Source organism: Cuculus canorus, chromosome 7 (assembly GCF_017976375.1).
Source record: "Cuculus canorus isolate bCucCan1 chromosome 7, bCucCan1.pri, whole genome shotgun sequence".
Lineage (NCBI taxonomy): Eukaryota > Metazoa > Chordata > Aves > Cuculiformes > Cuculidae > Cuculus > Cuculus canorus.
The window spans coordinates 589,575-602,859 of record NC_071407.1 but is presented as its reverse complement, the minus strand read 5'-3'; the positions used below and the strand labels follow the sequence as shown (position 1 = coordinate 602,859).

Genomic DNA, 13,285 nt, shown 5'->3' with positions numbered 1-13,285 from the left:
AAGCATGGGATTTCTCCTGAGGAAATTCTAGTCACAATCGCAGGGAGAAGGGGAGGGGTCGTGGAGCAGGGATGACATAATCACGTTTGCGAATCACCAGCAGTGTGCATGCTTTAATCCATTAATGGGGTTTTTATCTGTGATCATAAAAAGCAGGTTACATTCAGCCTGGAAGGGAGTGAGGGCTGGAGGAGAGGGGAGGGGAGGGAGAGAGCAAGAGAGAGAGAGAGAGACAGAGACAGAAAACAAGAGAGAACGAGAGCACAATTCACTCAGTGAATTGCTTGCAAGCTTGGGGCTGATAATTAGGGATCTCAGGAGAGCGGTTTCTCAGAATAACCTGCTCTCCTTGAAATGAACCAAATGGAGACAGTGGTTCAGTCCTGCTGATATTTTTTAAGCCCTCCTCACAGTTTGATGGGCATTCCCAGTGCTTTTGTGCACGTCTCGGAAAGCGTTGACGTGGAAAGGAGCAGCGAGGAGGGGGAGGTTGGAGAAGAAAGCTGCAGCTCTTCTAAAAATACGGAGAGTATGCAAGAGTGCGAGCAGGCTGGGGAGGAGGGCAAGGTGAGCGTGCCTCGCACCATGCTCCCCGGCTGCCGGCACGGCGCAGTTTTGGAGATGTCCTTCGTGTGACTGGACACACCATGAGCATCTGGGAGGTGATCCTGGCTTTCGTGGTGGTGGTGCTGATGCTCGTGGCCCTGCTGGCCAACGTGCTGGTGCTGATGTGCTTCCTGTACAGCGCTGACATCCGCAAGCAGGTCCCGGGATTGTTCATCCTCAACCTCACCTTCTGCAACCTGTTGATGACTGTTTCGAACATGCCCCTGACCTTGGCTGGGATCATTTACAAGAGTCAACCCGGAGGAGATCAGATCTGCCACATTGTGGGCTTTCTGGAGACTTTTCTCACCACGAACTCCATGTTGAGCATGGCAGCTTTGAGCATTGACAGGTGGATTGCTGTGGTCTTCCCTCTAAGTTATCACTCCAAAATGAGGTACAGAGACGCTGCTCTCATACTGAGCTACACGTGGTTGCACTCAGTGTCGTTCCCGATAGCGGCAGCTTCTCTCTCCTGGGTGGGTTTCCATCAACTCTATGCCTCCTGCACTCTGTACAACAAGAGACCAGAGGATAGGACGCAGTTTGTGATTTTCACTGGGGTCTTTCACACCCTCAGCTTCCTCCTCTCTCTTATAGTCCTATGTTTCACATATCTAAAAGTGCTGAAGGTGGCACGGTTTCACTGTAAGCGGATTGACGTGATCACTATGCAGACCCTGGTGCTGCTTGTGGACATCCATCCCAGGTAAGGCGCCTGTGTGTTCAGCAAGTGAGGATGGGCTTCGGTGTCATGTTAAATGCAGTCTGATCTGTATCACAGCAGGGGATGGGGTCAGGAAGGGGAGAAAACAAGCATCCTTCCTACCAGTTTCTACTGTGCACGTTTCTCATTACTTGTGTTTGGTTTTTGGGTTGTAGAAGCAACTCCTTTTTTGTTATGCTTAAGGGCTTGTTTTGGGAGGGAGAGGGAAGAAACGGGGCAGCTTTGGCAGAGCATGCACTTCCCTTTGAGATAGTGATAAGATCCCTGCCTTTGTCTCTGAAGGGGGACTTGATGGTCAATAGATTTGCATTTTATGGCACTGTACAGCAAAAATGTTGCTGTATCCCTGAGAAGGAGCAGGCTGAGGCTGCAATGTCCCTGCAGTTGGAGTTCAGAAAGGAAGCTGGGTGCCGGGCGCCGCTCCTTCCCCTGGCAGTTTCCCTATCGCTGTGCTCTCTGTAACTTTGTCTTTCCTGTAGGCAGATGTGTAACGGAATAACATCTGCAAAATGCATACACATGAGTCCCTATATTCAAATCCAGGCAAGAGAGACTTCAGTAGCAACATTAATATGACAAGCAAGGCGTGCATAAAGTTAATCTCAAATAAGTCTTTAAGCAGAGGAGGACAAGTCTCTGCAGGCTGCAAAGATGATGGGCAAGCACCAGAGTATGAGCGTGTGCTGGGATGCTGTGCAAAAGAGCCACATCGGGAATTGAGCACGAGCTATAAATCTTGGCTGAACAGACTATGTCTGGATCTGGAAGGGAGGCAGGTTGGGCTGGTGGAGGGAGAGACAGTTTCCCGGGGTCGGTAAGGGGACCAGAGCAGAAGGAGAGAAAGCCTTGGTGGACAGAAGCCCAGGAGTGGTAGTGGGCAGGCAGTGATCCTCGTGAGGAGCTGGGGAAGGTGCCCGGTGCAGGGATGGAGGGAGTCAGCGTGTGCTGCGAGTACGCGATGGATGGCTCTGACCACAGGTGGAGAGAAGGAAACAGAGAAGACAAAAACAGGCACTGCTAGAAGGATGGGGGACCAAGCTGGTCAGGAGGGAGTAACAGGACAAACCAGGGTGATTTGATTGGGAAACAGGGATGTGAGCAATGAATCTGCATAGCTGAGGCAGGATGGAGCGGGACAGGGTGGATGATGGATCACGTCCTGCCTGAGCAGCTGTAATGAGCTGGGCAGAGGGGGCTAAGACCCAGCTGGGGTTGGGACAGGGTGGCAGATTTAATGAGTGAGCTCTTCAGAGGAGAAATCAGGGGCACTGGTTTCACACTGCATGGAAAGCAATCAGCTTGGTTTGCCCAGAGGAGCTGTTTTGTCTTAGGGCTTAGTGTGGCTGAAGCAATTTATTGGGAAGGAAAGGGTCCGATTTATCTGCCTGGGAGAAAGGAAGAAAATGGTTTGGTTAGGTAAGGTGACAGAGTTGCCGTGAGGGATGAGTTCACTCCTTGGGAGACAGTCAGAGACCTGAGCTTAAGGTTCAGACTGTCTCTGTCAGAGTCTGAAGGGAAGGGAAATACCTTTCAGAAAAATGCTGGCAGTGCAGGGAGGTGTCTGATACCGAGGAGAAGTCTGCCTGGAAAAGAGGAAAGCCGAGAACAGTTGAGAGGACAGTCTCGTCCCAGACATCCCACCCAACCCCCTTTGCTGTCCTTTGCTCCTCAAACTAGAGGAGAACACTGGCTCCATCCGTTTGCTGCCAGCCCAGAGCAGCTGCAGGACCGAAAGCTCATGTGGCTGTCCTCAAAAAAGGTCATGTTTGGGGGATTCCTACGCCTAAGGGAAATAAGTCTGAAGGGATCAGGGCAAGACAGCACACTGTTAGAGGAATGGAAACAAGTGCTCAAAATCCTCCAGTTAAGCTGTTTGATGTGTCTCTTGACCAAGAATGCAGAGCAGAACTTCAGGCAAGTCCTGATACTGTTCTTGAGAAACACATGTATAAATCTTCCCTTATCCCTAAGTCACACTGAGGAAAAAAAACTTTTCTGCCCTATGTGCTCTCTAGTTGCTAACTTGTGCCTCAGCCCGCAGGGAGATGCGGTGGTTGCTCCCAGGGCAGCTCCACAGACCCACCGGGGCTAGTTGAAATAGCAGCCGCTGCGCCCCAAGCTTCGAGTGTGCCTGGACCGCACAGCAAAGCTTAGAAAAAGGCCAAAAATCATGATGGTATTTCTCCTCCTCTGCATTTTTTCTGGCCTAGGTTAATTTGAGGGTGTTCCTGCACTCTGTAATCACCTCCCTGAGGCTGTGGGAAAAATACCTCCTTTCTTCAGAGAAGTCAGGGCTGTCCCGGCACTTGCTGAGAGCAGCCTGTATTACTAAGCGTTATTTGTCTCTTGCATGAGTTTATTCTGATGCTTCTCTCTAAGAAAGGAGAGGTTTAGCTTCTTTTCTAGACTACAGAAACGGTGGCTGATGTGCCCGATGGTGGTGCTGCCTTGGCTGGTGACAGCTCTCGCTGCTGAAAGGGCAAGACCTGGGATCGCCTTCCCTACTGCCAGAGCTGCACGAAGGCTGCGCGTCCCCTGGAGCAGTCAGCGACACTCGTAGCTCTCTGACACAGCAAGGCAGCATTTGAGTTGTACAAATGCTGTACGCACAGGCACTTCCAGGGTTCGCTACACCACCTCACAGCACAGACGTGGACGCTGGGAGAGGGCACATGAAGGAACAGAGTTTGTAATCCCACCTAAGACTGTCCTGATGTTTCCGGCTTTTTGCACAATTCAGTTTCAATGCTGAGAAATGCGTACAGACAATTTTCTTTCTCCTGTGACTCAGAACCCCCCCGCAAGGGGTTCTAGCGACAGGCGTTACAGCTGATGGCTTTATTACCTGTGACTTGGAAAGGCACGAGTGATCTTCTGAAGATCATTCAAGACGAGTACAAAGGAAACCTCCGAATACCCCACAAAATCGTGTGAGTGTTTAGGGCGCATGTCCTTTCAAGTTAGATTAGGCATTTTTACTGGATATTGCTTTTTTTTTTTTACTTTCTTCTTAAGACCAAGGTATCTTAGGTATTGTGAGAGGTTTGGGCACGACTTCACTGAAGTGCTTGACCTGTGTGTTTCTTCACCCGGATTATCTATACTACTTTTTTGGTGTATCCAGCTTTACAGATCTTAAGGTCCAGTATCTCTTAAAGTTTGTTTAAAATACCAAACCTTCAAAGAGATCTCAGATTTTCCAGGATATTAAAATCTTTAAATGAAAGCTTAGTCAATAATCCAGTTCTGTTACTGGTGTCACCACCAGAACTTGCACATAGGTTCTTATCTTGGTGCATAAAAGTGTGAGCAAAAGCAAAATACCCCTCTGTGTACATTGCCTATAGGAAAGAATGAGATAAAATAACTTCCTCTGTGATGTGGGATTTATTAGCTACATCTGGAAAGGCTGCAAAAAAGACATTGGTGGGAGTCTATCAGGACTCCCCAAGTCATGTGTGAGCTCCAGGAGTCAAAGACAGCTTTGTTATGTACCAGTACAGAAAAGATACAACTGCATCTAAAAATACCCCAAGTTCTGCAGCTCGTGCAGAACTGAAAGCACATAGGTTCCCTCGAAAAGGTTGATTTTCTTTTTCCTTTTCAGCTGTCATTTCTCGCTCCACATAACTCAGACATAGAACACGTAACACTTTCAGATGGGTTTTCATTCTATTTAGGCATATTCTTTAAGAGTGAGACGATTTGTTCTTTCAAGCAGAAAAACCTTTTCCTCCAGTATTTTGTTCATTTTGGCATCGTGGGGCCTGGCACTGTAAGACCGTATATAAAACAGATCAAAGGAAATGTGTTTTCCTCAACACAACCGAGAGGCAACACGAGAACTCGCTGCCACAGGGACCATTGAAGCACACTGAGACCCTTGGGACACGATACACGTTTAGATGACGATCAGGCATTTGGAGGAACAGCAAACAACGTAAGGGTCTGGCCACAAACCTCACAGCTATTAACATATGTGAGTGTGGAACCTGACAGTGAGTCATCAACGACGAACTTACACCAGAAACAGGCACCGCTGCCCAGCAGTTATAAAATGCAGCACACGGGCCGGACCGTTTGGTCTGCTTGACCCATGCGATTGTCTTACTTCCAGACCTGTGCAATGAGTCAACATGCAGCAGCGCTGCTGTGTGCGCAGAGGGATTTCAGGACTGCTTTGGGTTTGCCCTTTCCCAAAGAGTCTGGTCCAGGTGCAGCTGGCTCTGGGAGATACAAACAGCGCTGCCCTTCCAACTGCCTTCCTGGAGAAGAGACAGACTGGTCCACTTCCCCCAAAATGCGGAGCCAGCATAGGAGTTACATAGGTGGGTAGAGAATCGTAGAACAGTTTGGGTTGGAAGGGACCTTTAAAGCCCATCCAGTCCAACCCTCTCGGCAACAGACAGGGACATCATCAAACAGATCAGGTTGTTCAGAGCCCCATCCAGCCTAACCGTCAATATTTCCAGGGATGGGGCAGCCACCACCTCTCAGAGCAACCTGTGCCAGCACTTCACCACCCACACTGTAAAAACCTTCTTCCTTGTAGCCAGTCTAAATCTCCTCTCCTTTAGTTCGAACCCATTGCCCCTTGCCCAGTTGCTACAGCTCCTGCTAAAACCTTTGTCCTGATCTTTCTTATAAGCACCCTTTAATTTTGAAAGGCTGAAATAAGGGTGGGTTTTCATATCGCCACTCTCTTGGCGAGCAAATGTGCTGATCTCCAAGGGGATCTCCTGCAGTGGGAGCGTGGTCTCAGCCCTGCGCTCCCATCACCTTGCTGACAAACCAACTGCTTCTGCAGCTCTCTGGTGGCCTGGTGAGACCACCACTAGGACAGTCAAAGGAAAAGCTCTTGCCCTAAAATGCCACAGGCAGGAAAAAAACCCCGGGGTGTGACTACTATGCATCTCTTTATTGGGGAGCAAGGCTGGTTTGAGGTGAGGAGTCAGAATGTCACAGTGGTGTGGGCTTGTTGCATAATTCCTGGCTCTGCAAAGCGTTCAGCTTTGTGGCCATGCTGAGCTGCACAGACTGCCTGAGGATTTATGACTGCATGGCTCACAGCTATGGGATACAGTGATCGCTCCAACTTTGGGCTGAGTGTTCCGAGCATGTTTTTTTCCTGTTATGATTTTATTGTGTTTTATTGCTTATCTTTCTGGGAGGTTTCTCCTGTCCAGGACAATGGTGGGTGAATTGCTGCTTCTAGGGAAGGAGCGTGCTACCTGCTCCACTCTGGATATTTTCCAAGCTCTGAATATCATGAGGCAAACTCTGGCCTGAAAATACAGCTTGCAATAATTCTAAAAGGAGCTGGAACTGAATTCAAGGCTGAATTTGACCAATCTGACCACATATAAATTGATATAATGGGATACAAGTATGTATTTCTGAGTAATTGGTTTTGGAGGGTAAGGCAACCATCCAATGCAATAATACTTGATATTGTCCCCTATAACTGCAGTGCACCCGGTATTGGCTCACAGGATATGGTTGGACTTGATGATATTAAAGGTCTTTTCCAGCCTGGTGATTCTATGAATGCAATACTCCCTGGAAAGGTTAATTTCCATCATTCCATAAGTAAAGCCACTAAAATCTGCTTCCTGATGTTCTGATTCACATTCTTGTTTGTGTTGAATGTCACACAGCGTAAGAGAGCGTTGTCTAGAAGAACAAAAGAGACGGAGGCAGCGAGCAACAAAGAAAATAAGTACCTTTATCGGTACTTTTATACTTTGTTTTGCACCTTATGTAATTACAAGGTAAGTGCAAACCTATGTACTGGAACAGACCACTAAGATGCACTCTTAACTCAGAGAAGCAGGGCAAGCTGAGCTGGAAAACGATTCCAGTCTCCTGTGAAAACATTGTGCAATATTTCCACTCCTGTGACAGAGACTGCATTTTCTGAGCTGACCAAGCTGTGTCAGGTGTCCCAGCACTTATCCATACAATCCCGATACAGTCTGTGGGCCAAACTCTGCTCAGTCAGCCCAGTCTGTACGTTGGCCATGTGGGAGGGATTTAGGAAGTCAGTCCACAGGATTTTGCAGCCTTTTTGGGGGTCAGGCAGTCACCTACTCCTCAGGTTGCCTCCCTGGTTCTGGGGAGAACTGCAGGGCAGAGGTCAGCCTGTAAAAACCTGGGCAACAATATCCAACCAAGGTGAGAATGTGGTACACAGGCTTAAATGATAATTTTGTCTGACTGGATAGAGTTTATTCATCATAAACATCAAATGTCAAAGCTGTTCCAGCCCACAGCTAAAAAAACTGTTTGTGATTTATGGTCAGATGTCCTTAGCTACCTACTAGCTTATCTTTGGGAACGGCTCCTGTGGGAGACATGATATTGCTCCTATGAAGCACGAAGTATTTGGAAGTGAGCATATCCTGAAAAGTGCTGTCTAGTTGTTAAAGGAAATTTGCAGCTTGCATTCCTTATTAGAAGACTCTGGAACAGCTAAAACACCACTACACAGAACAGAGAAAGGAAACAAAAAATTAAGTATCCCCTATTCCAATACTATTGAATAGAAATTATTGGGGCTGACTTCAGTCAAACTGAGATCCATCATCAAAAAAAGCTCAATGAAGACTCAGTATAAGTGGGCACGTAGCCAGATCCAAGTGTCTCAAATCCAGTGTAAAGTTCTGAATTTCTATTTCTAACAAAACAATTCAAAAAAAGGCCTCGTAGTCTCTTGGTCAGTATGGAAACTGGCATGTCACACTGATTTTAAGTTCATGAGAATTATTGATTTATGCTGTTTATTTGTAGCAATGCTGCAAATACCTTTATATCAGTGTTACTGGATTTACCTTCACTTCCCTCAGTGTTCACAAGAAATAGTCCCCATCACACACTCTAAAAGCTATGAAATTATGTATGATCGAAGGCATTTAGCCTCCATTCTTGGGCTGCAAGATGCTTGTCTCATTGCAAATGGTTAAATTCCATTTTATGTCAGGTCTCTGAACTTAATGAAAGTTGTAGCGGTCACGGACTATCTTGCAGCTCCATCCTGAGTGACGCCGAATGCTCTAACCAGGACTGTCAGAGGTATTTTTGTGCTTTTCCATAGACAGGTCAGCATTCAGGCACCACCTGCCCTCATCCTCTTAACTCTGTGCTGTCCTAATTTATGTCCCACTAGCGTTAAGATACAAAAGAGGGGATAGAAAAGTCCCAACCCGCCTCCTTTTAGTCCATACAAGGATCACTTAGATGTTTCCCCAAGTCTTCAGTCTGTTAAGGACTAAAGGCTTGGCCAAAAGGCAGTGACAATGAGAAGACTCAAGATGTAGGGTCTTGAGTGCACGAAGAATGCACGAAGGGCTGGGCACCAGCCAGACGTGCCAGGTGGGGTAAAGGCTATCCCTTTCCTGACCTTTCCAGCTGTGACACACTTTGAGGGATCACCGCACAGCAGCCTGCAAGGAATTCAGTCTAGCTGCCCAAATGCCCTCGAGACCTTGCTGGACACTGCGCTGCACGATGGGTATCGAAGGATGGGCAGTACCGTGCCCCCCTGTCCCTCACACGTATGGCTGAGGGTGTTGAAACTGAGGGGATTAGAAGGCTTTTGAATTTCAGCACGTAGGCAAGTGTTATTTCCTGGACTGTGCCCAGCTCTTCGCACTCACAGCACAGTGGCGACCAGTGGCAGTCCAAGGCAGCGAACAGAAGAGAGTGCGCGGCTCAGGCTCCACTTTGGACAGCCAGCTCTCATCAGCAACGTGCTTAAATTAGACATGCTTTTCAGTACTTCATGAATTGAGGCCTCAGAGCAGCAAATCACAAGGCTGTACTATAACAACATCTTCCTGCTTCCACCACACTGAAGACAAACAGCTGTCTCTAGCAACTCCATGAATCAGAGTTGTGCTCAACAACCCAGCTAGATATATTCTCTCTGTGAAAAATAGAGTTTTTCAGATTACATTAAGGTAAAAATCAGATTAATCACCTCTTTTATCAAGAAAACACCCTTTGAATTAGTTCATTGGCTGACCTTACTTAGTATATGAGTAAAATCTGATTTTTCTTGATTCAGCATTTCCACTACACAGGTATGACAGCTTCATTACTCCACACTATATTCCTAGGCATAATTTGTTTCTTAGTTTGTAAAAATTCTCTTCATACACATCTCTTCTTTTGCTGTGTTTATCATTATATTATTAAATAACATTGTTCAGAACCTATTTTCTCCAAGGAGCTTTTGCATAAGAAAAATTAAAATAAGTCAGGGCAATTTCTATTATTCCTTTCCAACTCTGGGCATTTCATACCGTAAGACAGAACTCCGCTCAGTCAATCAGCAAATGCTGTCACTGGGAAAGGAAATCAGCCTTAAAGTAAAAATCCTGAAATAACGTGAGAAAGAAGTAAGCCCCAAGCCCCGAGGTTACAGAGGAGTTGGTGGTGGAGGCAGGGGAATGTTAAAAATCTCTTGTATCATCTGTGGGGGATGAGGGAGAAACAAACTGTGTTTCTAAACTGCTTCGCTGCCCTCTGCATTCAGCTCCTGCCTGGGTAGACAGGAAAGCTCAGAATTCCTCTGCAAGTTATGAGGAAGAGAGATTTTCCTCCTGAAGAAGAAAAGCTCTTGCTACAAGCAGGACAGTGCCGCTTGCTCTCCTCACCTCTCTAGGATGCCTTGCTCTCATCATATCTCTCTGATCCTTGGTCTCCTCATATCTCTGCGCTGCCGGGTGGTTCCATCAGCTTTGGGAACGGCAATGGCTGAAAGCAGTGGTTTGCAAGCTTTACTACCAGAGATCTGCAAGATTAGCTACAAGAGTCCAAAAGTTGCACTGCTCCCTTGCAGAAGCTGCCCGTTTGCAGCACAGGCACCACTTAAGAGGCAAAACTGGCTATGGGTAAATTAGCTAACGATCCCTGTGGTGTCATTTTTGTATCACAAAGCAACCATTAAAATAAGGCACACAAAAGAGTCAGTCTGCCAAGCAATAGAGCGAAAATGAAGTAATATCAACATCAAGATAAAGCTCACGGTCAGCTTATTCATAGCATTCACACAAAAGCAACAACTAAGATCTAATTGTGGTACTATGAGACTTGCGTGGGGAAAAATACAAGCAGAATTAGATCCAACAGCAATGTTAGGAATGCAAGCTTAACGAGCTGATCCAAATTCCTGGGGAATGGGCTGAATGTCTTCTCATGAGAACTTCATCATCTACCAGCCCTGAACTGCAGTTCAGCTTCATTTCACTCCTGAACAACGAGGTGGTTTAGCTCGCTCGAGGCTCTGGTTTGTTCAGAGTCTTCTCCATAACTTAGTTAACTCTCAGATTCCAGCAGTGCACAGCAGACACGTTGTCGCTGGAGTGGCAGTGAAATTTTTTACTACAACGCTAAATTGCACGTATACGTAAAGAGGTTTCACTGGATATTGTCTGCATAAAAGATTAAGGTCTTAATATTCAACGTAGCATTCTCATTTGTTTACTGAGAGCGAAATGCAGTAATTGGATAGCCATTTGTCGTGACACGCTACAGAATTATAAGTTTCTAAAACATTGACAAAATGTCACAACAAAACAGCTTATAGGATTAAAATAAAAAGGTATTGAAGAGCAGACAGAAGAGTGGGTTATGAAGACGAGAGAGGAAATTCCGTAGCTGACACTGTAGAATTTAATTTACAGGTACCACTGAAATATTAATGCTCCTTCACTGAAAATGTCTTCTTTTTGGCTGAAATATTTCATGATAATTGAAGCTATGCATATCATTTCCCTCATAAATGAGAAACAAAACCCTCTTTCAAAGGTAATAAGGTACGTGATATGCCTTGAAAGACTGACATTTAGTTGTTTGTACATGAAATGGGATTGCACAGTTTGGGGTCTGTCTGCATTTCTGTGATTCCTGCCTCTTATTTGCAAATGTAATTTACTATAAAGTATAATACTAAAGAACTGAAAAATGTATAAATATCAAGAACTCTTAAAGAACATAATCAAAGAAAAGAATTTGAAATTGTGTTGATAAAAGTGTAGGCTTTTTAGCTGATCAGTCAGTCAAGATGAAATTAGCAAGTCTAGGCTTGCCCCCCTGAATTGACAAACAGAGATCATTAACATCTCCCAGAAACTGATTGACGGAGACTTCGACACAACTTCTCATCTTTTGGTCATTCAAGGCATCCACTGAATTTAATTCAACTTAATCAAATTAACATCTGTAAAGCATTAGGTAGAAGCAAATGAACCAGATGAAATTCAACGTGATGAAATTCAAAATGCAAAAATGGCATTGAATATATGAGGTGAAGAATAACGAGAAGGAGGGTGGCTCATGTACAAAGTAAATATGACTCAGTAGATGATTAATTTCCAAACAGTGAATTCTCAATTTAGAGCACATTAACGTGGGTGTCATAAGCTACATCGTATTAAGCAAGAGAGAATACAGCAGATGAGATCCCCTGGCAGGCTGAGTAGAAGATAATTATGTCTGAGTCTGGATCCGACTTTCTTACAAAGATATCAACCATGAGCTACAGGGAGAGGTTGAAAGAACAGGATTTGTTTAGTTGAGATGAAGGGGAGAGAAGTGGGACAGATGGCTGTTCTTTGGTGTCTCAAAGCTGCTTACAGTGATCAGCGGAGCCAAGCGGCACCAGCGGAGGGGCCAGAGCAACTCCCAAGTATTTTCACGTAACATAGTGTGGTCACCTCAAATACCTCACACGTCTGTGATCCCAGAGAGTATTTTGGCTAATGTACCCCACAAACATCATTGTACGGTTGCACCTCACCTCCAATGGAAGTGATGCAGAAACTACACAGAACTCTTCTCCGTATTAGGAATACCAACCTCATGACAGTGGCTACAGCCCCAGCACGGGCTGCAGGCCTGTGCTGCTCAGCCCAGCACACGCGTCTAGGAACAGAAAAGGGCTTTTGCCATGGACTTTGCAGTCTAATCAAACCAGAACAGAGAGAGAAGACAGGAGCTCATGGTCAGTGGTGTAAGAAATTAAGGCTCCATAGTCTCACTGTCATTCTCAAATGTCTGGACCACACCATCTACAACCACTAAACAACAAGATGCAATGGAAGTTTATAGAATGAGAACTGAGGGAAAAAATCCTCAGCATGCCTGAAGACATTGCTGCTGCAGGAGCCATGCTTCAGAATGCTCCTTGGAAGTGGTGCTTTGCCTGAAGAAACATTTAGCAATCAAAGTGTTGTCCAGGCAGGTCTTGGAGCACCTGCAGCTGAAGGCCGTTTCAGCAAAGATCTGATTTACCAACACATACCGGGGCTCTCTAGCAGCACGCGTGGCTGTTCCTCCTTGAGGAAACTCAGTGGCTGCAGAGACGTACTGAACAGAACTGCCCATCAGTGTTGCTCGAAGACATGGAACAAGAAAACCTTGTGGAATTCTCAATATTTCACTGTCAAAAATCCTCTAAGGCTCAGTACAAAGTAAACTATCTATGCTAGTGGAGGTATGAGGAGTATATAGACTTCGCTGTCTTTCCCTCAATGTTACAAGTTTTGCCTAGCTAAATTTGTTGTAAATATATATGTTTGGCCTTTAAACTGATCAGCGTTTTAATTCAAGATATATTATGCTCTCTCTCAATACGAGAAGTTCTCTATGATGAAGTTTTCTTCCCAGGGTGCTTCTCGCATTGCCCAGACAAACTATCTGAAGGCACCAAAGTCTCTCCGGTAGCTGGACAGGCAAACAATGCCAGATAGCACTGACAAAGGTGGTTTGTCAGATACTCTGGTGGGGATGTAGAACCGCAAGTTCAGAGCAGATGCTGGTGTTTTACGTAGCTGATGGTAGGGGAATCTGACTCCCATGAGACCAAGCGATGGCACTTTGTGGCCCAGTCTCAGACTTTAGTATGGGTTTGCATCAATATTTAGAAAATTATGTTAGGCTACTCAGAAA

At 45.8% G+C, this 13,285-nt stretch overlaps 1 protein-coding gene across 3 annotated transcripts in view; it reads left to right on the top strand.

Annotated features, from left to right (window-relative positions):
• The first annotated feature begins 239 nt into the window (after window positions 1-239).
• GPR26 (G protein-coupled receptor 26) overlaps window positions 240-13,285 on the top strand; it is a 144,902-nt gene continuing 131,856 nt past the window's right edge. For all 3 annotated transcript variants that reach the window (XR_008450749.1, XR_008450748.1, XM_009560092.2), the window contains exons 1-2: window positions 240-1,315; window positions 6,991-7,104. Coding sequence is in view for 1 of the 3 variants with exons in the window: in XM_009560092.2 (XP_009558387.1) it covers window positions 648-1,315; window positions 6,991-7,104 (782 nt within the window). In the remaining 2 variants the exon portion in view is untranslated. The remainder of the gene's footprint in view (window positions 1,316-6,990; window positions 7,105-13,285) is intronic.